The sequence below is a fragment of the Lutjanus erythropterus genome, chromosome 14, assembly GCF_056507025.1.
Source record: "Lutjanus erythropterus isolate fLutEry1 chromosome 14, fLutEry1.hap2, whole genome shotgun sequence".
NCBI lineage: Eukaryota > Metazoa > Chordata > Actinopteri > Lutjaniformes > Lutjanidae > Lutjanus > Lutjanus erythropterus.
Genome location: NC_139330.1, coordinates 36,272,050 through 36,293,338, shown reverse-complemented (window position 1 = coordinate 36,293,338; position 21,289 = coordinate 36,272,050). Strand labels below are relative to the sequence as shown.

Genomic DNA, 21,289 nt, shown 5'->3' with positions numbered 1-21,289 from the left:
GTCCACAGGGTATGGCATGGCGTTGCAAAATGGAGTGATAGCCTTCCTTATTCAAAATCCCTTTTACCCTGAACAAATCTCCCACCTTACCAGCACCAAAGCAACCCCAGACCATCACGTTACCCCCACCATGCTTGACAGATGGCATCAGGCACTCTTCCAGCATCTTTTCAGTTGTTCTGTGTCTCACAAATGTTCTTCTGTGTGATCCAAACACCTCAAACTTCAATTCGTCCATCCATAACACTTTTTTCAATCTTCCTCTGTCCAATGTCTGTGTTCTTTTGCCCATATTAATCTTTTTCTTTTATTGGCCAGTCTCAGATATGGCTTTTTCTTTGCCACTCTGCCCTGAAGGCCAGCATCCCGGAGTTGCCACTTCACTGTAGATGTTGACACTGGCGTTTTGCGGGTACTATTTAATGAAGCTGCCAGTTGAGGACCTGTGAGGCGTCCATTTCTCAAACTAGAGACTCTAATGTACTTATCTTCTTGCTCAGTTGTGCAGCGGGGCTTCCCACTTCTTTTTCTACTCTGGTTAGAGCCTGTTTGTGCTGTTCTCTGAAGGGAGTAGTACACACCGTTGTAGGAAATCTTCAGGTTCTTGGCAATTTCTCACATGGAATAGCCTTCATTTCTAAGAACAAGAATAGACTGTCGAGTTTCATATGAAAGTTCTCTTTTTCTGGCCATTTTGAGCTTTTAATCGACCCCACAAATGTGATGCTCCAGATACTCAACCTGCTCAAAGGAAGGTCAGTTTTATAGCTTCTCTAACCAGCTAAACTGTTTTCAGCTGTGCTAACATGATTGCACAAGGGTTTTCTAATCATCCATTAGCCCAGTGTTTCCCAATCCTGGTCCTCAGGGCCCACTGTCCTGCATGTTTTAGATATTTCTCTGCTCCAGCACACCTGATTCAGATGATCAGCTCGTCATCAAGCCTCTGCAGAAGCCTGATAACAACCTGATCATTTGAATCAGGTGTGTTGGAGCAGGGAAACATCTAAAACATGCAGGACAGTGGGCCCTGAGGACCAGGATTGGGAAACACTGCATTAGCCTTCTGACGCAATGAGCAAACACATTGTACCATTAGAACACTGGAGTGATAGTTGCTGGAAATGGGCCTCTATACACCTATGTAGATATTGCACCAAAAACCAGACATTTGCAGCTAGAATAGTCATTTACCACATTAGCAATGTATAGAGTGTATTTCTGATTAGTTTAAAGTTATCTTCATTGAAAAAAACAGTGCTTTTCTTTCAAAAAATAAGGAAATTTCTAAGTGACCCCAAACTTTTGAACGGTAGTGTATATATGTATATATATAAATTTCCTCCATTGTCTTTTATTGATTTGGGGACCCAAGTAAAATCTCCTGTGACCCACCTGTGGGTACTGAGCCATTCTTTGGGAGTGACTGAGTTAGAATCTACAAAAGTACTGAGAGCTGAAAACACATGCTTTATTCCCTCTGCTCTTCTGTACACAAGTTTAGTGTTGCAACAATTTGCAACACACGCTTGTTTGCAGGAAAACTGTAGACAATCACTTACATATAGTTTAGAGTATCCAGTCCCTCTGTATATCTTACTTGTACTTTTATAAGTTGATTTTCAAGTCTGTACTTTTACTCAGAATTGAATAAGCATTACAAGATGTAATCTTCTCAGTTACTTTTAAAATCATAATACAGTACAATTTGAATTAATATTTAAATGTTTCAGCTGCATTTTAGGAACCAGGTGAGCCAATTGAGTAATATTTTAGCAATGTAACAGTACTTGTACTTGAGTACAGATTTTCAGTACTTTGTCCACCTCTGGATGAAAGAAGAGCACCCAGAAATCTTTACGCAGGGAGAACCTGCAGACTGCAGAGGGGACATTAGCATTCTTCAACTTATCTGCAGCCAGCTGATTCTGCATTTCATTTCATTTCTAACACACACACACACACATACACACGCACACACACACACACACACACACACACACTGTCGTGACAAAAACTCAGAAAAATAGGCCAGTAAGGTCTGGGCTTAAAGCCACAACACCCTAAAAACCTTGATAAAAATTCACTGTTATCACTTGTATATTCCCAAAGTTTAATCCATCAAAAATAAGAATCAGGCAAAGTCCGGAAAAATCACTGGTGAAGCAACAAAGTTCAGCCACACAAAGTTTATTGATCTCTCTAGATGGAAAAATCAACAAGCTTGAGTCAAACCCAGGTTTAGACTGAAGAAAGAGGTGCAAAACACCTTGTTATATACTGTTTAGGAGGCTCTAGGAGCCTCCTCCCTCTTTGAACATTTTGGCTCATAATCAAACATAATTGTGTATTACATTTTACCTTATAGGATCATAATGTCATTCATTTTCTCACAAATTGCTGTCTCCCTTAGGTTTGCACGCCTTAATCTTATATTTTTTAAAAATAGTTAAATGATAATACAGGTTAATGCATTACATGAATAGAACACTGTACTGTTTAAATGACATCATAGCAGCTGGTCTGATATCTTTTCTGCGTGGTCAGCACCAGGCGCACCTCCAAGGTCCCCAGCCTCACTAACATTGCCGGATGGCATCATGATCTTCCATAAAAGGGAATGTTGTCCTGGATGGAACAAGCCTGAGACACAAACTACGGCTGATAGAATAAGTCTCGTGCGCAGAGGATATGTGTCCCCCTGGATGGAAATAAGTCTGAGGCATGAACTATAGTTGATGGAATGAGTCTCGTGCCTAAAGGATAGCTGTTACCCTGGATAGAACAAATCTGAGGCATGAACTACAGTTGATGGAATGAGTCTCGTGCCTAAAGGATAGCTGTTACCCTGGATAGAACAAGTCTGAGGCATGAACTACAGTTGATGGAATGAGTCTCGTGCCTAAAGGATAGCTGTTACCCTGGATGGGATATCTGGTGCACAAAATATACCACTACAACACACACACACACACACACACACACACACACACACACACACACACACCAACGTGAAGCACACACAAGTGCAACCATGTCACTAGTGATTTAGGAACCTGCCTGCAGTCTTAACTACAGCCCTGTCAGTAAAATGCTGCAGCAGTTGTTGGTGTGTGGTGATCCTCTGTTCACAGCACATGAAGGAGCCTTCTGCTTAGTCATTAGGGAACATGAAGCCAAATGAAATGCTTTTGTAGTTCACTGGAAGTCAGCTCAGACAGATGTGTATCCTTAAAATATAAGCTGTACGGCTAAAATGGTAATACTTCTTGACTGTTAAATAATTCACAGGCTTATTAAATATGCACACACCTCAGGAAAAGCCTGACTGCAGGATCAGATCTGAGATGTGAGTGTGTTTGATATTATGAGAGAACACCGGACAATCCAGATGTGTGTTGTGGTGAAAGATTACTACAGATAATAACAAGGTGTTGTCAACACAATACTGATCTATTTTTGACTGTCTGGGTTGAGAGAATTGTCTTAGGGAATCAGAGGGGAGCTTTGGCTATTATCAGTGTTTCCATTACAGACAGGCAGGAAGGAAAGCCATTGTTCAGCTCAGAGTTTTAAAATATTTCCTCAGAGTGTGACCGAAATGCTTTGCCCTCTGCAGGAACTTGCTCTGTCTTTCTGTAAGACATCTTTGTTCATTGTTTCATATAAAAGTCTTTGTTTCTTTGTTGAATTGAACAATGCACAGCTCGGGTCTTTTGAGCACAGGTTTTTACTAAAAGTAACGTCTGTCTGGATACTTTGATGTGGAAATGTGAAGCAGATTTGATGGTGGCTGCTGTGAGGAAGTGAATGATTTTGAAGTCCAGGAGGCAGTCATGAATCAGACTGGTGTGTCTGAGCAGGTGGCACTTCAGAGTCTAGTCGAAAACTAGACTCTGAAGTGCCATCAGTATGAAGAAGATATCAGACACAAGGGGACTGTCTTTCCTTTCATGTCATTAAATTCATGATTTGATCATTTGAGTTTGCATAGTAAAAAGGTCAAGTCTGCATTGGATTAGCAGCTCTTCACTTAACCATGTGCACACAGCTACCAACCCAGTTCCAGACTTGAATGCAATCCTCTGCTTTTGGCTCCACTGTTTTCTGCCCTCTGGATGCAAGTTCCCAGGAACTACATTTCAGACCTGTTTGGGGAACTATACTACACTTTTTTTTTTTTTTTTTACAATTGCTAACTAGGCCTCTGTGATGGCACTGAACAATGTATCACAATAGTTAAGTTTCATACCAGTAGATATAGATGAATATTGATTATCGTGACTGACAACGTTGTGTAGGGCTGGGCGGTACTGTCATAAGGGCTGTATCATGTTTTTTTATATGAACCGATCGCCGTGGCAACCCCGGATGTTTACATCAGCAAAGTTGGACAGATGAATGTAGACTGTGACAGAATAAGCTGATATATATTCACTCGACTGGAGAAACATGACCACATTAAGCACAGACACAGACATAAACCTGCAGGCGGAGCTGCTGCTGCTGCTGCTAGCTGCTAACGTTAGCCACACTGTGTGTCAGGCTGGCAGCTAATGTTAGCTCTGTGTCCTTTACCTGCAGACACTGTGACCCTCTTCGGTCTGAAAAGGTGAAGCGTTTAGTGACTTGTTGTCATGTTTTGTACATTAATGAGGCTTGTATTGCACAGCACAAAGTAGTGCACATTTCAGCGGCATTTAAAGTACGATTTGGCGATTGTAGACTGTGACTAATGGCTTCAAATGACTCTTAATACACACAGTATTTTTTTCGGGCAGTGTTTAACATTATAGATTAATAAATTCTGCTAAATTTTAACTGCTTTCTGAGTGTTTTCTTAGTATTAGACTAGTCTAAATTAAACTTTGCGTTTAACCGACAGGGAATTTAGTGGCCAGGAACATCCCTAGAAACACTTTCCCGCCGTGCACGTTCTGGACGTTGTTTGGGCTATTCACCGGTATGACGGTATATGAAAAATTAATAATGAAAACAAAGACCGGTTTTCAGTACGAACCGTTATACTGCACAGGCCTAGATGGAAGCAGCTAAGGTGATAAAATAAGTTTGTTGTATTCACAGTCTTGGTCAGGAAGACATTTCTTTACTGTAAACACATCAGTGGTCTGATACAGCTGTGGTCAAAAGTTTACACACACTAGAGAGCATGTATATCACCGCAGTTTTGAGTTTCCAGTGATTTCTCTAACTCTTCATTTTCTATGATGGAATGACATTTCGTGTCTCTTTGTCATAAAAAACAATCATGCATTTTGGTTCTTTCATAAATTTACTACAGGTCTACTGCAATATGACAAAATCTGCCGGCTCAAAAATATACATACAGCAACTTGAATAATCAGTTTTGGTGTTGTAGAAAGTTGTGTTAATCAAATTTTCTTAGTGCTGTGGCCTCTTAACTTGTTGTGAGTAATTACAATTGACTACAGGTGTTGATTTCTCTGAGCCTATTTAAACAGGGCTCATTTGATTCACTCATTAGACACAAACGCTACAATGGAAAAGTCCATGGAGCTCAGCTCAGATCTGAAAAAGCAAATCACTGAGGTGAACAAGTTGGCAAAGTCATTTCAAAGCAGCTGCAGATCCCAAAATCAACTGTGCAAACAATTGCTTGTAAGTATAAAGTGCATGATGCAGCTGTGTCACTGCCATGATCAGAAAGAAAACACAAGATATCACCTGCTGAGAGATAGTTGGTCAGGATGGTCAGGAGTCAACCAAGAATCAACAAAAAGCAGGTCTGCAATGAATTAGAAGGTGTTGGAACACAGGTGTCAGTGTCCAGTGTCAAACATGTTTTACATTGACAGGCTGAGAGGCTGCAGAGAAAGAAGGAAGTCTTTGCTCCAGAAGCAGCACCTTAAGGCTCAACTGAAGTTTGCTGCTGATCATGTGGACAAAGAAAAGGCCTTCTGGAGGAAACTTCTGTGGCCATTTGTCCACAAAGATCAAAAATATCTTTGGTGAGGCCTTTAACCCCAAGAACACCGAACTTACCATCAAGCATGATGGTGAATTATATTATCCTGTGGGGCTGTTTTGCTGCCAGTGGAACTGATGCTTCACAGAATGTAAATGGAATAATGAAGAAGGACAAGGATTGCCTCCAAATTCTTCAGGAAAACCGTAAATCATCAGTCAGAAAGTTGGGTCTTGGATGCAGTTGGCTGTTCCAACAAGATGACGACCCCAAACACACATCAAAAGTGGTAAAGAAATGGTTACATCAGGCTAGAATTAGGGTTTTAGACCGGCCTTCCCAAACTCCTGACTTAAACCCCATCGAGACCCTGTGGACTGTGCTGAAGAGAACAGTCTTGTCAGAAAGCCAACAAATTTAGTTGAACTGCACCAATTCTGTCAAGAGGAGTGGTCAAAGATACAACCAGAAGCTTGTCATATTGCAGAAGACCTGTAATAAATTTATGAAAGAACCAAAATGCATGATTGTTTTTTGTGTTTTAATCATTCCATCATAGAAAATGAAGAGTTACAGGAATCACTGGAAACTCAAGACTGCCATGATATACATGCTCTTTACAAGTGTATGTAAACTTTTGACCAAAACTTGTAAGTGTTTATCCATCCATATCCGTGGTCAGGCTGTGGTGGCAGCAGGCAGAGCATGACGTCTCCCTCCTCCACAACACTTCCCTGCTGCTCCGCATCTGCTGGTTCCTTTCAACACGAAGGAGGAGCTAAAAACAAATGTTAGAGCCCCTCAACATCTAGTTGTGTGACTTCAGAAATCCAAAAAACTGCCACACCTGACCTGTTCTGTTTCATCTGCACTCATTTTGCACGCTGTTGTCTCATGTGTCACTCATGCTGTTTCTCACATGTAGATGGGGCAACTGAGCAACACAGATGGTCTGTTTGCACATCACTCGTAGCATCTGGGGATATGATGGGATGTTACAGAGCCTGGGTGTATTCATTATGTGCTTTCATGGTGGTTTACATTTAATGCATTCAAGTGAAGCTATTTTATCAAATTACTGTCTTACTGGTATTTATTGATGATGATGAAATAGATCACTGATAGATATCACTGTCATTTTGTACAGGCCTATTGGTGACACACATTCATCAATACTGGGTGAACTTTTTCAAAACTCTTCATACAGTCGACACAACAGAAGTCAATCAGCACAAAACTGTGGACAGCTTTTTTTTTTGCATTCAGTGACCAAATCTTTCAAAATCCTTCTCACTCAAAGTTGACCACCAACAAACTCTGTATTTTTCCTTTTTGCACATGTAACTGCTACATCTACATCCAACACCTAGTATAACACAAGGTGTCTATAAATTGAGCTGCAATTTGCAACATTCTGCTAAATCTGAAAAGAAATTCAAAAATCACAAATACTCTTGATCGGTGCACACAACACTGAGTGCATATGTTCACTGAACTCTATAAAATCCTTGTGCCAGGTGAGGGAAGGAAAGTCAAGAAAACTTTAATAGTATTGGATGACGACTTTTCCTTCCATCTTTCTTTCCATTTCTCAACCCCTGAGAGGAATTCTTTACAGAAGATTACCAGGCATGGATCAGGCCTGCTCAAAGATTCTTTTCCAGATGTATTACAAAAGAGGACATAAGGTGTGACGTGGATGAGAAGTTGAGGCCAAATGTATGAGATTGTGGAATGAAGTCTAAGAATATGGAGTGAAAGTCTAAAGAGTGTGGAATGGAGTGGAATAAAATTCTGAGAACATGAAATAGAAATCTTGGAATGCTGATGGGAAGTAATAGAAAATGGAATGAAAGTCTTACGGCTTGATTCCACGGGGCACAGCCGGGCCACGGCCACCGGAGCAGATCGCAACTCTTCTACACGATGCTTGTGATTCCACTGGCAGTGCCACAGTGCGTCCCAGAAGTGGCTCTCCGCCCTGTGCCAATGAATACAGACTGAGTTCATTTGTAACAAAAACTGTGTCAAGCTGCACTGAGCAGATCGAGCAGGGCAGGAAGTCAGACACAGACAAAAGAGGGATCCTTTTACTGTGTAGCTTATTGACTTCATGGTAGAAGCACAAAAATCTAAGGAAAATGTCCAAATCAACAAATTCTGAGCAAGTCAGCATAATCAGGCAGACAAAACGCTCTGCTGCTCAAATGCTGGAGCAGGGAGTAGGTTTAGATGACATATGATGATGTCCCACTGTCACTCTGACAACAACCTCCACTTGTCTCACTCAGCTGAGGAAACCATCATACTGTGCTGGGTTTAAGAGGGTCTTTGTGTCTGCTCCACATGTCCATAACTTAGTTGTGTTTGAAAGCGTGAAACAAAAGTTAGCTGGCTAGCTATACTGAGAAAGCTACACCATGAAAATAAAAAATAGTGGCATGACTGAAAGAAACACTAACAGCAGCTCACAGAAAAGAAACACTGCTGCCACTAGTGTCACTGAACCTCTTGTTCGCCTAACAGGACAGGTTTAATAAGAAAATAATAATTGGGACATGAGGGTGTAACGACCTCTTTTTGTTTTCCCACATGTCAAGAACAGAATGAAACTCCTGCCTCACGGCAACTCTGAGGGGACACATCACCTCAAATGCAGAAGACTTTTAAATGCTGATGTTATGAAGGTAGAGGGCTCAGTAGTCAATGATTGTCAGACATTGTTGATGGAGGATGGCATCGTCTGTCAGCCCAACCCCAGCATGAAGCATGAAATAAAAGCATAAAACTTAAGCAATCAAGTGACAGCAGTCTCACAGCGTCTGTCAACTCGTGGTGTGATGAATCAGGAAATGTCACTGATTGGCCCAATCAGGGAGAGTACCTGGGTGTCCGTGTCATTGTTCCCAAAGGTAACCTAACTTTTAAAACTGAAACAGGGCCAGCAGCTTTTCCAAACACCTGTGTTTTAGGTGTCCTAAAATTCCGGTGTAGTGTGGACATAGACACCCAATTCTCACTCCTCTCCTCGGCTCCTGCCCGCTGTCTCCTTCTTCAGGAGCTTCAGCCAGTAGAGCTGCATGATGATGACGATGATATTATGAATTATAAAACACAACATCATTTCAAGGTGCTTCAGTGTAAAACATAACCAGTCACATATCTGCATGACTTTTACGGTTCATTCGTTGTATTAGTTTTTGTAGGCATTAATATGAAATAAACTATTTATACATGAAACCTGCTTTGGAGACGTCCTGCTGTCTCCAAGTATCATGCAGTCTCATGCTTTAACTTCCCGAACCAGTAGATCTGTCTCCTCACTTTAAAAATCTTTTCTCTTTGTTTCCTCCTGGTAAATCCGCCATCACGCTAACAGTGTTTGTGCTCTTGATGCTCCTGCTTCTTAAAGGGAATGAGAGCCGACTTTCTGATTTGTTTATCACATGTTCGGCCTAAACTCACCCATGAATTAATCAAGGTAATTGGGCACAGCTGATAGGTGTATCCTGCTGTGCGCTGCTGGCACAAGGGGTGGGACAGGACAGAATGCGGCCTGCATTTCTGGCACAAGATGGCAAAGGCGGATTTGGACATTTTTGCGCTTTCACCTTGTGCCTTAGATCAGTGTAAGATCAGGCTCAGAGTCTTTGAATGTGGAATGAAAGCGGGGTATGCAAACCATATTTTATTAATAAATATGTATTTAACATACATACTCACAGGTCTTGGTGTTGGAGCTCTGCTGAATACCATCCAGTGTGACACTGTGCTTTATTACCACTCACCCCCACAGTCACACTCATTTATATTCCACATGACAGAGGGTGAGAATGGGACTAGTTTAAATCTGTTTAAAGCATCATGACTGGAATAAATACCTGCAGTTACTGGAATATGTGAAGTATCACATACGTTCAACAGTTGCAGTTAATGAGGTCTGTCGTGGGATTAGAGTGACTGATGTTGGACATCAGCCTGACATGCTCAGTGTCATCCACCTCTGATATGATGAATATTTTAGCAGGTGTCTGACTGGAGAGATGGTTCTTGGACAGACATTATTAAACCTGAGACCCTGATAACCACTTCCATTAGTGTGGCACAGAAGAGCCAGTATGGCTTGAGGTGTCCCAGGGTGTTTCAGAGGGTTTATCCTCCATGACAACAATAAGGAATGTTTGCTGTAAAAATAATAATGGATATAAAAGGTATCTGAAAGCTATTAACAGCTTCACTCCATAAATGTGTTGGCATCCATCCTGAAAACAGATAATTCTGCAGTATATTACAGTGTGTTTGTTCAGATCGCTGTGTGTTTTAGATGTGACAGTGTGGATTTCTGTCGGTGTGTGTAGTGGCTGCAGCTGTTGTCAGGCTGCTTCTCTGCACTGTGTGTCTGGGCTCATGGCCAAGTGGATGCAGTCAACCAGGCAGGGAGGAGTGTTGGGGGGGTTCGTCTCTCTCTCTCTGCGTGGCAGGAATGAATGGGACCTCAGATGGGAAGAAGAAACAGCACATTCTCTCCCCCCAAACTCATTTTGCTGTCGCCTTCATGAATGTGGCTCTTTGATAGTCTATTTTTTGTGTTTGTGCCTCTCGGTTTGCCGCAGTGAATTTAATGAGGCTCCTCTCCTGCTATTGTAGGTAACAGTCGGTGCCTTGCTTTGTATCTCTCTGTGTTTCATCCCAGTCTTAGACACCACTGTCTCCTCAAACAGGCTGCTATTGTCTATTAAGATTCTCTGTATCTTTATTAACAAGTTTATTAACATGTCACCTTTTCAATATTTAAACTAGATACAGTTTTCAGATTGAGTTATTACATGGCTGCTCTTTGTGGCTGTCAGGCCTCGACATAAAACTGAGGTCAACTTGTAGAGTTTGTATCTCACCCTTTCTTGAGAACTGGGATCATTTATGTCCTACCAAAACAAAAAATATGAATACCAACACTCTATTTAGTGACATTTTATTCTTTCAGAATTGATATATATGAAATATATGTAATTTATGATATGTTTAGGTTTACTTTAATGTAAGTCAGCTCAGAACTTATTCAAAAATAAATTAAAAGCCTTCAGAATCTAAAATTCACAATACCTGCTGTTAACATGGGTGTAAAATGTGCTATTATAGTAATTTTTGGCCCTTTAAAGTTGTGTCCCAGAGGCTAGCTACATCCTAAGGACTCCTGTCTCACTGGTAAACTTTCTATTTTTAGACAAATTCATTCAATAATATTTCTATCAGATGTCAACCATAACATGTCAACTCTGTAGTCCTTCTAAATCAAAGCTAAATAAGAATTATGCTTAAAAAATATGTATTTTAATTAACATTAAGAGACTCTGAGACACTTAAAGAATAAAATGGCTGCTCTCTATGACTCTGCTGTGAAATTAAAAAAATTTAACATTTTGTCTGTCTTGTCTGTGTGTTTTTTCCATCGTTAGATTTTCCATCTGACCAAGTTGGCATCAACATTTCATAAAAAAAATAATTACTAGTAGGGTGGCCTGCTACAAGGTTTAATAGCCCCTCAAAATACAGTTTTGTCCCAATTCTCAAGAATGAGTGATTTGCATGATGAAGAGGCTAGACGTCAGAGAGAGGCCAGTGAAAACACTGGACAACTCATCCACACAAAATAATTAATAAAAAAATCCTAATTGATAGAGCTGTTAACAGCGTGTTCAAGTTAGATTGTTAGCATGGTTGGCTGGAAGCCCAGCCTGCCTGCCAAGCTCGCTCAAAGAATCAAAAGACTAGTGTCGTCTGACGAACAGGCGAGGATGAGCATTTTAAAGAATAGGGTGTGATTATCTCGTTCTGTTTTTATTTAATCTTCAGCAGCTTCCAGGGATTGCCAGCAGAAAGACAAAAAACATTCCAGCAAACATTTTGATGTTAGATGTTGGAAACCCAATGAGATGTAAGATGTTATCCCATCCACCTGTTTTTCACTTTTAATTTGAACATTAAAACCTAGTGTGGAGAGGGGAATCACAAGAAATATTTGCAAGATTTTGTGTTTGTTAAAAAAAAAAAAGTTATTCTTTGCTAAGGTTTAAAGGTATAGTTCACGCCAAAATGGAAATTCATTTTTTATCTGTTACTCGTGCTGATTAAAGTTTGGGTTTATTTTTTTAGTCCACAAAACAGTGTTAGAGTTTCACAGGAAAACAGTGTTGCAGAATCTCACAAACAATGGAAGTGAAGGGTGACCAATTTTCAAATGTAAAAGACAACGGAATAAAAACATAAAATTCTAACATACTGCTCGTCTGGTGTAATCCAAGTCTCCTAAAGCCCCAACATGACAAGTTGACTGAAAAAAAGTTATTTACACCATGTTTTTAGTCTGAATCTTCACTGTTGATTGTTAATTTGGAGCCATGTTCACGTGCACACTGTCTGAACTGTGTGTGTGTGGTGTGCAAATGGCATGTCGGAACTTGAAGAGACTTGGATTACATGAGCAGCATGGAGGCATTTTATGTTGAAAACTGGGCACCATTGGGTGAACTATCCCTTTATGTTTTACATTTGGGGTCTGAGGTGGATGTAACAGCAACTAGAAATTAGGGGTGGAAGTATATACAGCTGCAACAATTACTCAAAAAATCACTTACTGATCAATTATTAAATTAATCACCGACTATATATAGATTCATCGGTTTGAGTAATTTTCTAAGAAAAGAAGAAAAAAGTCACAATTTTTTGATTCTAGTTTCTTAAATGTTAATATTTTTCTGAGCCTCATCTTAGGCTTTGGGAAACACCAATCTGCATTTTTCACCATTTGCTGACATCTTATGGAGTGAACAGCTAATCAATAAGAAAATTTATTAATATATTTATTAGTAATGAAAACAGTTGTTTAGGGAAAGACTTGGGTCTGAATATGTTTGGACCTAGTTTTCATGTCACAAGATTGTGACAGGATTAATGAAGCGATTAATGGCCAAAATAGTGGCTAAAATAGTCAACAGATTAATGGACAATGAAAATAATCGTTGTAGCCCTTGATGTATGTTTGTTCAGCAGTATGAATTTTGACTATATCATGATGGTACAGTAGAGCTTTGACCAAAAAGCATTGTGATAATGAGTTACAATAAAACATTAAAGGCACAGATAAAAGAACAAAGAACATCAGAGCTTTGCCATGTTTGAAGATACATGGCAAACTACACTAAACACACTGCATACAGACAGCTTTAGAGGAGGATGAGGAGGAATAAAGACCAGAGTAACTGCCGTTATATGGACATGGTTCAGGTTTAAAAAAATCAGACAACAAGCAGAAAACAATCATCTATAAATCAGAATAAATCATGTCAGATGACAGTGGTTATAGGTGGTGGTAATACTTAATCTACTTGAGATAACATTTTGTATTTTTTATTTATTTATTATTCCAGTTTTGCACATTTAATGTTCTTAAACCAGCCCTCAGTACGTTTTGAATTTTCAAATTTAAAATGCTCAATAATTTTGCCTGTGTTAATGCTAATGGTATACAATGTGGTAAGGATTTAAATTTTTTACTGAATTTTAAAATTCAGTATTGGTACATTACTGACACCTGTTTTTTGATCCTACTCTAATTTTGCCATAAAATAATGTTTTATGTTTGACTACCTTTTCAATCTAAGCTTCTGGGTCAAAAATGTTTTTTTTTTTTTTTTCAATCCATCACATGACGTCATTTACTGCTGTATGGCTGAGGACTCCCTGTGTATTACGTGAATTATGTCCTACAAGTGTTATTATCAGTATTATCATGATTTTATTAAAATGTGCTGAAAATGTTCAGTTAAGTACCAACACACACACTGAAATTATTTCACCAAGTTTCATATTAAAAACCTCTCAGTGGTTTCTCAGTGATGTTGGTTGATGTTGGTTGTCATTGACGTAAGAACAAACTCATGTTGCTGCTGCGTCTGGGAGACTGTTGCTAACTTTGGTTGATGCTGGACAGAATTTACTTTGAGTTTTTCAAAATGCAGTAATCAAACATGATTTTAATGATGATTAAGATTTACAGTAATACTAATTGGTAATTTGCAACATCCCCAGTTTGATTTGACACATATTGTATGTGGTAGAGAGGGGGTATGTTGCCCCCGCTCTACCAGCGCTGCAGCTGATGAAAACACCACAGGCCCAGTATAGCCTGCCTTAGTTGTGATCAGCTGTGTTTCCATTTGAGCCTCACAGCAGGGGAGAACTGTGTCCCTGAGGGAGGCCTCCTTCTTCAAACCAGACTGTCCACTAGAGACAAAGATGGGATGGATGGCACACAGAGGAAAGATTCCCATGTTTATGACATGCAAGCACTCCTGTCACTTGACAATTCAAGATGGTTGTCTGATTTCAGAGTTAGAAATACTGTAGACTGATGATATAGAACTATATAAAGACCACCAAGTCCAAAGTTTGTAAGTACAAAACTCACTGTGATGGAAACAGAGGGCAACACAGAGCAACACAACTGGTTTCTGTTGGGTGCCCTGATGCTCTCAGCTCTGGTGCTCAGTGTTATTGGAGTCAGCTGAACTACCACTGAATCATCCTAGGATTGCCCGGGGCAAGTAAGATGCCATGTTGGGCTAGTAAATCCAACAGCACACTTGCCTGATTGGGTAACTGGTAAAAAGGAACTTAATATTTTTTCAGGAATTGATGATAGAAGTAACAGATTAATCTAGTTGGCGATTAATTTAATAATCGATTAGTAGATTTTTTGATTAATCATTGTGGCTGTATGTACTTCCACCCCTAATCTCTAGTTGCAGTTACATCGACCCTCATTGTTATTTTCTGTCTTTCTGCTGGAGTGGAGGCCTCCAACTGTGAATGCCAACTTAAAGAGATAGTTCATTCAAAAATGAACATTCAGTCATTATCTACTCACCTTCATGCTGATTGAGGGTTGGGTTTAATTTGTTAGTCCACAAAAACTGCTGGAGTTTCACAGGAAAACAGTGTTTCAGAATCTCCCAAACAGTGGAAGTGAATGGTGATCAGTTTTCAAATGTAAAAAACAACAGAATTAAAACATAAAATGCCTCCATACTGCTCATCTGGTGTAATCCATCCAACATGTTGTTTGCACACTGTCACAATATGCACAACCCAGTTCTGACAGTGTGCATGTGCACATGAACGTGGCTCCAAGCCAAAGGAAGGATCTACAGTGGAGATTCTGGCTGAAAACATGGTGTAAATGACATGTTGGGTCTGTAGGAGACATGGATTACACCACACGAGCAGTATGGAGGAATTTTATGTTTTTATTCTATTGTTGTTATATATGTGAAAACTGGTCACCATTCACTTCCATTGTTTGGGAGATTCTACAACACTGCTTTCCTCTGAAACTCCAGCAGTGTTTTGTGGACCAAAAAACTAAACCTGACCTTCAATCAGCATGAGGGTGAGTAGATAATGACTCAATGTTCATTTTGGTGTGAACTATTCCTTTAATCGTTGCAGCTGTAATTGCAAGAAGACATGATAAAAGACTGGGACCGCAGTGAGCTGTAAGATGAAGACCTGAAGGTGACAGCAAACCTCCTCCACATCAACACAGTAACTACAGTGTCAGAATGGATGATGAGAGGAGTATAGCTGTCCAGAGCTGTGAGGCTGAATTGAGGATGGATATATCTTTGTAATATCAGTTCTAAAGGGTACAATGCTTTTTACCAGACTGCTTTCTGCTCTGCTGCCTGCTGTGACAGCTGCCGTCTGGGTCAGAGTAGCTGAAGAGCTGCTGGTTAAAAGCAGTATTGGATTAGCTGTTCTCTTCTTCAGACGGACCCTCGGTGAAAGTGACCTTTACCAGCAGATCAGTGTCATCAGAAAAATGAAGACTTCCCTTATTTATTGATTTTGTGCCTTTGAAACTCTAAGGAAGCTGTTTTCAGCAGTACTTAGACTAATTGATTTTAGCAGAAGTACCTGATCATTTTACTAACACGCTCTCGTGGGCCCAGGCCTCTGGGTAACAGTCATCAGGGGCACAGATGGAATGTGAGGCCAACAGGAAGTCACTGCTCCTGCTGAGAGGAGAGAAAATAAGAGTCTTCACATCCTTTCAGCTGCACACTCAGTGCTGCAGTGTCAACATGAGTTCAGCAGGCTGCTCAAAGGAATACAACATTTCCTGTTTAATTTGACTCATGCTTCTCCACATGGCTGTTCTGCACACACCTATGCTGTTAATTTGCTTAAGTGCTGGGATTGTAACTGGAACACCAGTTCATTTTCTTAAAAGTCATGAATTGCTTTAATTACTATATTTTCCTGGAATGCTAGTGTTGGCACTTATTTGTATACCCACTAAAAAAATGACATCTCAAAGCATAAGACAGCTGTTTGCCTTTACTCAACTCAGCAGTAGAGAGACATAGAACACAAAACCAAAGAAAAATCTTGGTTGACTGAAATTCTACTTGCTCTTTAACCAGTCTGGTTGATGATGGTCGACAGGGGAAAAATGGCTGCTAGTCAAAGATAAACAACATTGCCAAGCAAATAGATTCCAGCAGTCTGACCATTTCTTTTTCTCTTTTCTCTTTCACTCATAGCTCTATACATTGTTACCTTCAGGGCATGTCTATCAACTAAAGTTGATGGGGTATAATTCTCCAAAGCCATGATTTAATTTAATTTTATATTTTAAAGGTAGTAGTTCACCCAAAAATGAGAATTCAGTCATTATTTTCTCATGCTGGTTGAAGGTCAGGTTTAGTTTTGTAGTCCACAAAACACTGCTGGAGTTTCACAGGAAAACAGTGTTGTAGAATCTCCCAAACAATGGAAGTGAATGGTGACCAGTTTTCAAATGTAAAAGACAACAGACTTAAAACATAAAATACCTCCATACTGCTCGTGTAGTGAAATCCAGGTCTCCTAAAGCCCTAACATGCCAAATTGACCTGAAAGATGTTATTTACAACATATTTTTAGCCTGAATCTTCACTGCAGATCCTTAGCTTGGGGCCATGTTCATGTGCACACTGTCTGAACTGGGTGAGTGTGGTGTGATGGTGTGCATGCACAAGTGAATGGCATGTTGGAGCTTTAGAAGACTTGGATCAACCAGATGAGCAGTATGGAGGAATTTTATGTTTTCATTCTGTTGTTTTTTACAGACTGCTCACCAATCACTTCCACTGTTTGTGAAATTCTGCAATACTGTTTTCCTGTGAAACTCCAGCAGTGTTTTGTGGACTAAAAAACTAAACCTGACCTGATCTTTGAGTGAACTATCCCTTTAAGGTCACGACTCGAACTGTCACTTACATTTTCAACTTCTTCTTTAAAAAGATTGTCTGTATGGTATCAAGTTGGATATAATGGCCAGTAAGCTACACAGAGTTCACTTCAGCTCATTTCAGTTCCAACAACCCAACACAGAAGAAAAAAAACTCCCATTCTGTCACCGTCCTCTGGCTCTGGTGGCTCATGCCACAGTGTCCATGTTTCGGGTTGTTGTAGTGGTGTGGACGTGTCCCCAGCGTTTCAGATCAGAGAAAACTCCATTTTTTCAGGATATTGAGACCTAATCTTATATACTTTGAAATTTTTTTCATTCAAATTTGGCTTGGTGGTTAATAACATGTTTCTGTGGTTTGACGAACTCAGAACAGGCATTTATCGTTGCTTTACAAGATCTTTAATTATAGAGTACAGAGCATGCATAGAGCAGAGGCTGAGAGAAAACAGCTCTGCATGTGTGAGAGAGCACAGGAGCCATATACTGGGTTTTGATTTAGTCGTGTTTATCTTGTAGGAAGAAATTGAATACTTCTGCTTTATCGTGTTTGACCTCTGTAGAAACTAACCTTAATAATCCTGACTGAGGAAAGAAAACAAGTGGGTCTGACCTTAATGCAAATTACAGCAGAACGAAAAAGTACCAATTTCATTCTGATATATTTTTATCTTTTTTTTTTCAGAATTTCAAGGTTAAACACACCGCTTTATGCAAGACTGTCCTGTGTGTGACATACAGGAGGTGACCTGTAGTCTGAGCACTGTACACAACATTGATTTTGCTTTTTGTATTAAATTAAAAGTAGTATTGAAAGAATCAAAGTTGGAGATAAACAGTTGGCATTCACAGCAGCCAGCTGCCTGTTTAGAAACTCTAATGAAATTTCTTATTACAGGAGGTAAACAAACTGAGCTAGCACAATGACAAAGAACAGCTGAGCTGAACCTCAGCAATACAGCACTTGAGATATTATTTACTACAAGAGCAATCACTTTATTTCTCTAATCGTGATTTGATTTTTATGGCCATTGTTGGGAATAAAAACTCAAGGTTGTAAAGGTGATTTTGGGAGTGGGCTGCTGGGGCCGAAGAGACGCGCTGGATGGTGGTTAGATGGAGTCTAGCCACAGGTGGTCTGTAATTCTGCACCGTAATTGCCTGGCAAAGTGTATTATGGGTCTTCAGACCACTCATCCACTCCGTAGGGGTGGACAAGAGAAAAGGGTGAGCGAGGCGGAAAAATAGGATGGATAACATGATGTCCCGTCGTGAGACAATTCTGCCAGACACTTACAATACGTCGAGGGAGTATTATTATTGTGTGCATTCAAAGAACACTTTCTGTGACGGCTATTAAGCCAGACTAATGAAAATGATGGTAGCAAATGGGGAGACAATCTCCAATTCAATTGAAATGTCATTGTGTTTTAAAGACAGGTGCAACAGACAGTTTCTGCTCTTTGAATGGAGTAGATGTTGTCAGTGTGAAGCTCTGCACCATCTTTTCACTTCTCTGCCATTTACAGCCTGAGAGTCAGAGTTCAGGGTCAGCAGCCTTCCAGAGCCGCTGGGTTCTGTCCAACCAGCACCACACGGTCGCTCCTCGGTCTAGTCTCTGAGCCTCCTCAGTTGCCATTACTGTTGGAGCGTAAAATATATGATCAAAATTAGCAGGTTTAATTGATTTATTTTAATAAACGTGCATAAAGCAGCTAAAAATAGGTGTTGAGTCCTTTCCCACTGCCAGTAGAGAAGCTTGTCTCGGTAGGACTGAATGTTCAGGTGTTGATTGGTATTTTGGATTGATGGTTGGAATTTAAAACTGTCCCTTTGGCTATCAGAAATGACAACAAGCATTTTCATTATTTACTATTTACATTTCATAGAGAGAATCCTTTATCAGAAAATCAAGAAAATAATGAGTAACTTCATGAGTGTCAGTACTACTCTTGTTTCTTGGCTAGACGACAGTTTCTTTTTACTGACAGCCCTCCCTCACCATAACCTTCTATTCAGCATCTGCATGCCCCACCACTGCTCAGATTATGGAATATCATATCATTGCCAACCATTCTTATGCAGATAACACACAACTCTATATAACAGTGTCACCACACGACCACAGCCCCCTAAATTTGCCAGATAAGTGCAATGAACAGAACAAAAGTGAGGGAATATATTTTTGGATTAAAGGTCAGTGCTCACCTTGAATCCATGACATGAAAACCTGCAGATCAAGTCAGAAATCCTGTTGTAGTGACAGACTTGGACCTAAATCTTAACAGTTACATAAAAACTAAAGTAAATCACTTAAAAACATATCAAGAATTAAAGGATTTCTGTCTAAAAAGATACAGAGAAACTTGTTCATGCATTTTCATTAGGCTGGACTATTATAACACTGTCCTCACTAACTCCAGGAAAGTGGAGCACATTACACCAGAGCTTGAATCACTGCACTGGCTTCCTGTGTGTCAACGGATTGATTTTAAAATCATATTACTAGTTTATAAAGCACTAAATGCATCTCTGATTTACTTGTATGTTATGAAGTACCCAGACCCCTCAGATCATCTGGAACAGGTTTACTCAGTGTTCACAGGATCAAAACCAAGTGAGGTGAAGTTCCTCTGCTCCCCACCTGTGGAAAGAAATAAGAAATAAAGAAATGCATTTTCTATAACATACCATTCACCAAATATAATAAAGCTAAATAATTGAATGATTGAAGCATCAACATTAAAGGTTCAGAGTGTGAATATCTTTCTCTGTCTTCCTCTACAGATGCGATGGCCAATCCTTCTCCAGCAAAGAGCATGGGTGACCCTGGAATCACCCCACTGTCTCCTTCACACACTCAGGTGATTCACTTCTCTTCTAGACGAGGCCTCACATCTCTACATCTGTACCTGTTGTTACTCCATACCTGTTGCACTGTCTTGGTGTGTTATCAGTCATTCTTGAGAACTGGGATAAAACTGAATTTTGTGGGAGTTTTGATTTTCCTGCTTCAATTATTCTGGAAAGTATATTTTTAAAGATCCAACTCTTGGTTGTTAAACCTTGTAACAGGCCAACTTCCTGGTGATTAAACTTTTTATTAAATGTAGACATCAACTCTGTCAGATGGAAAATCTGGCAGAGCTGATGTCTTATGGAGTTGAGCAGCCATTTTATTTTTTAAAGTGTCTCAGAGTTCTCTTAATGTTAATCAAAATACACATTTTAAACCATAATTCTTGTTTTGCTTTTAGAAGGACTACAGAGTTGACATGTTATGGTTGAAACACATATGATTGCAATATCATGAATGAATTTGTCTAAAAATATAAAGTTTACCAGTACTTGGGCAGTATTCCCACCTGTTTTAAACCAGGAAGTCAGACAGGGGTCCTTGGGGTATAGCTACCCCTTTATATGCCTGATTAAATCATGTTTATGTAAGAATCTGATGGAGTTGATGGAAATCTCTTTAAAAAGAAAACATTTTTATTTTACCCTTATATTATCAGTATATTGTTAGTTTTACATTTTGAAGGATTTTTTTTAACACATTATTAAATAGTTTGAAGTTGTGAATTCTTGTCTGTGACAAGGTTGTTTTCTGGCACAAAGAAAGTTTAGAAATCAAAAGCAAACCAAAACATTTCATAAATTATATATATTTCATGTATATAAATCCTTAAAGAATTAAAAATTGGAATTAGAGTGTTGGAGTAAGTGTTTTTTTGGTCTGATTTGTCCTGATTTTCAGGAATGGGTGATAAACTACAGCACATGTATAATCTGCTCGTGTAATACTTGTTCTCCTGTCAGCATAGTATTCCTCCACATCATCCTGTTCATCTGTTCATACTGGTTTACTATGACGACATCAGTCTTTGGACAGTCACATAATATGATTATGATTATTATGATATGATCTATACAGCAGGAGCGAATGCTTTTCTTCCAGACTGGTGTAAACAAACTGAATCTGTTCATTGTTTCCTCTTCCTCCCTCATGTATGTTACATAACAGTGTTAGAGGACCTCAGCAGGAGGAG

At 39.6% G+C, this 21,289-nt stretch overlaps 1 protein-coding gene across 2 annotated transcripts in view; it reads left to right on the top strand.

The window, feature by feature from the left end:
* hspa12a (heat shock protein family A (Hsp70) member 12A) overlaps positions 1-21,289 on the top strand; it is a 78,788-nt gene that overhangs the window by 15,186 nt on the left and 42,313 nt on the right. For both annotated transcript variants that reach the window (XM_084735545.1, XM_084735544.1), the window contains exon 2: positions 20,028-20,104. In XM_084735545.1, coding sequence (XP_084591671.1) covers positions 20,028-20,104 — 77 coding nt within the window. The remainder of the gene's footprint in view (positions 1-20,027; positions 20,105-21,289) is intronic.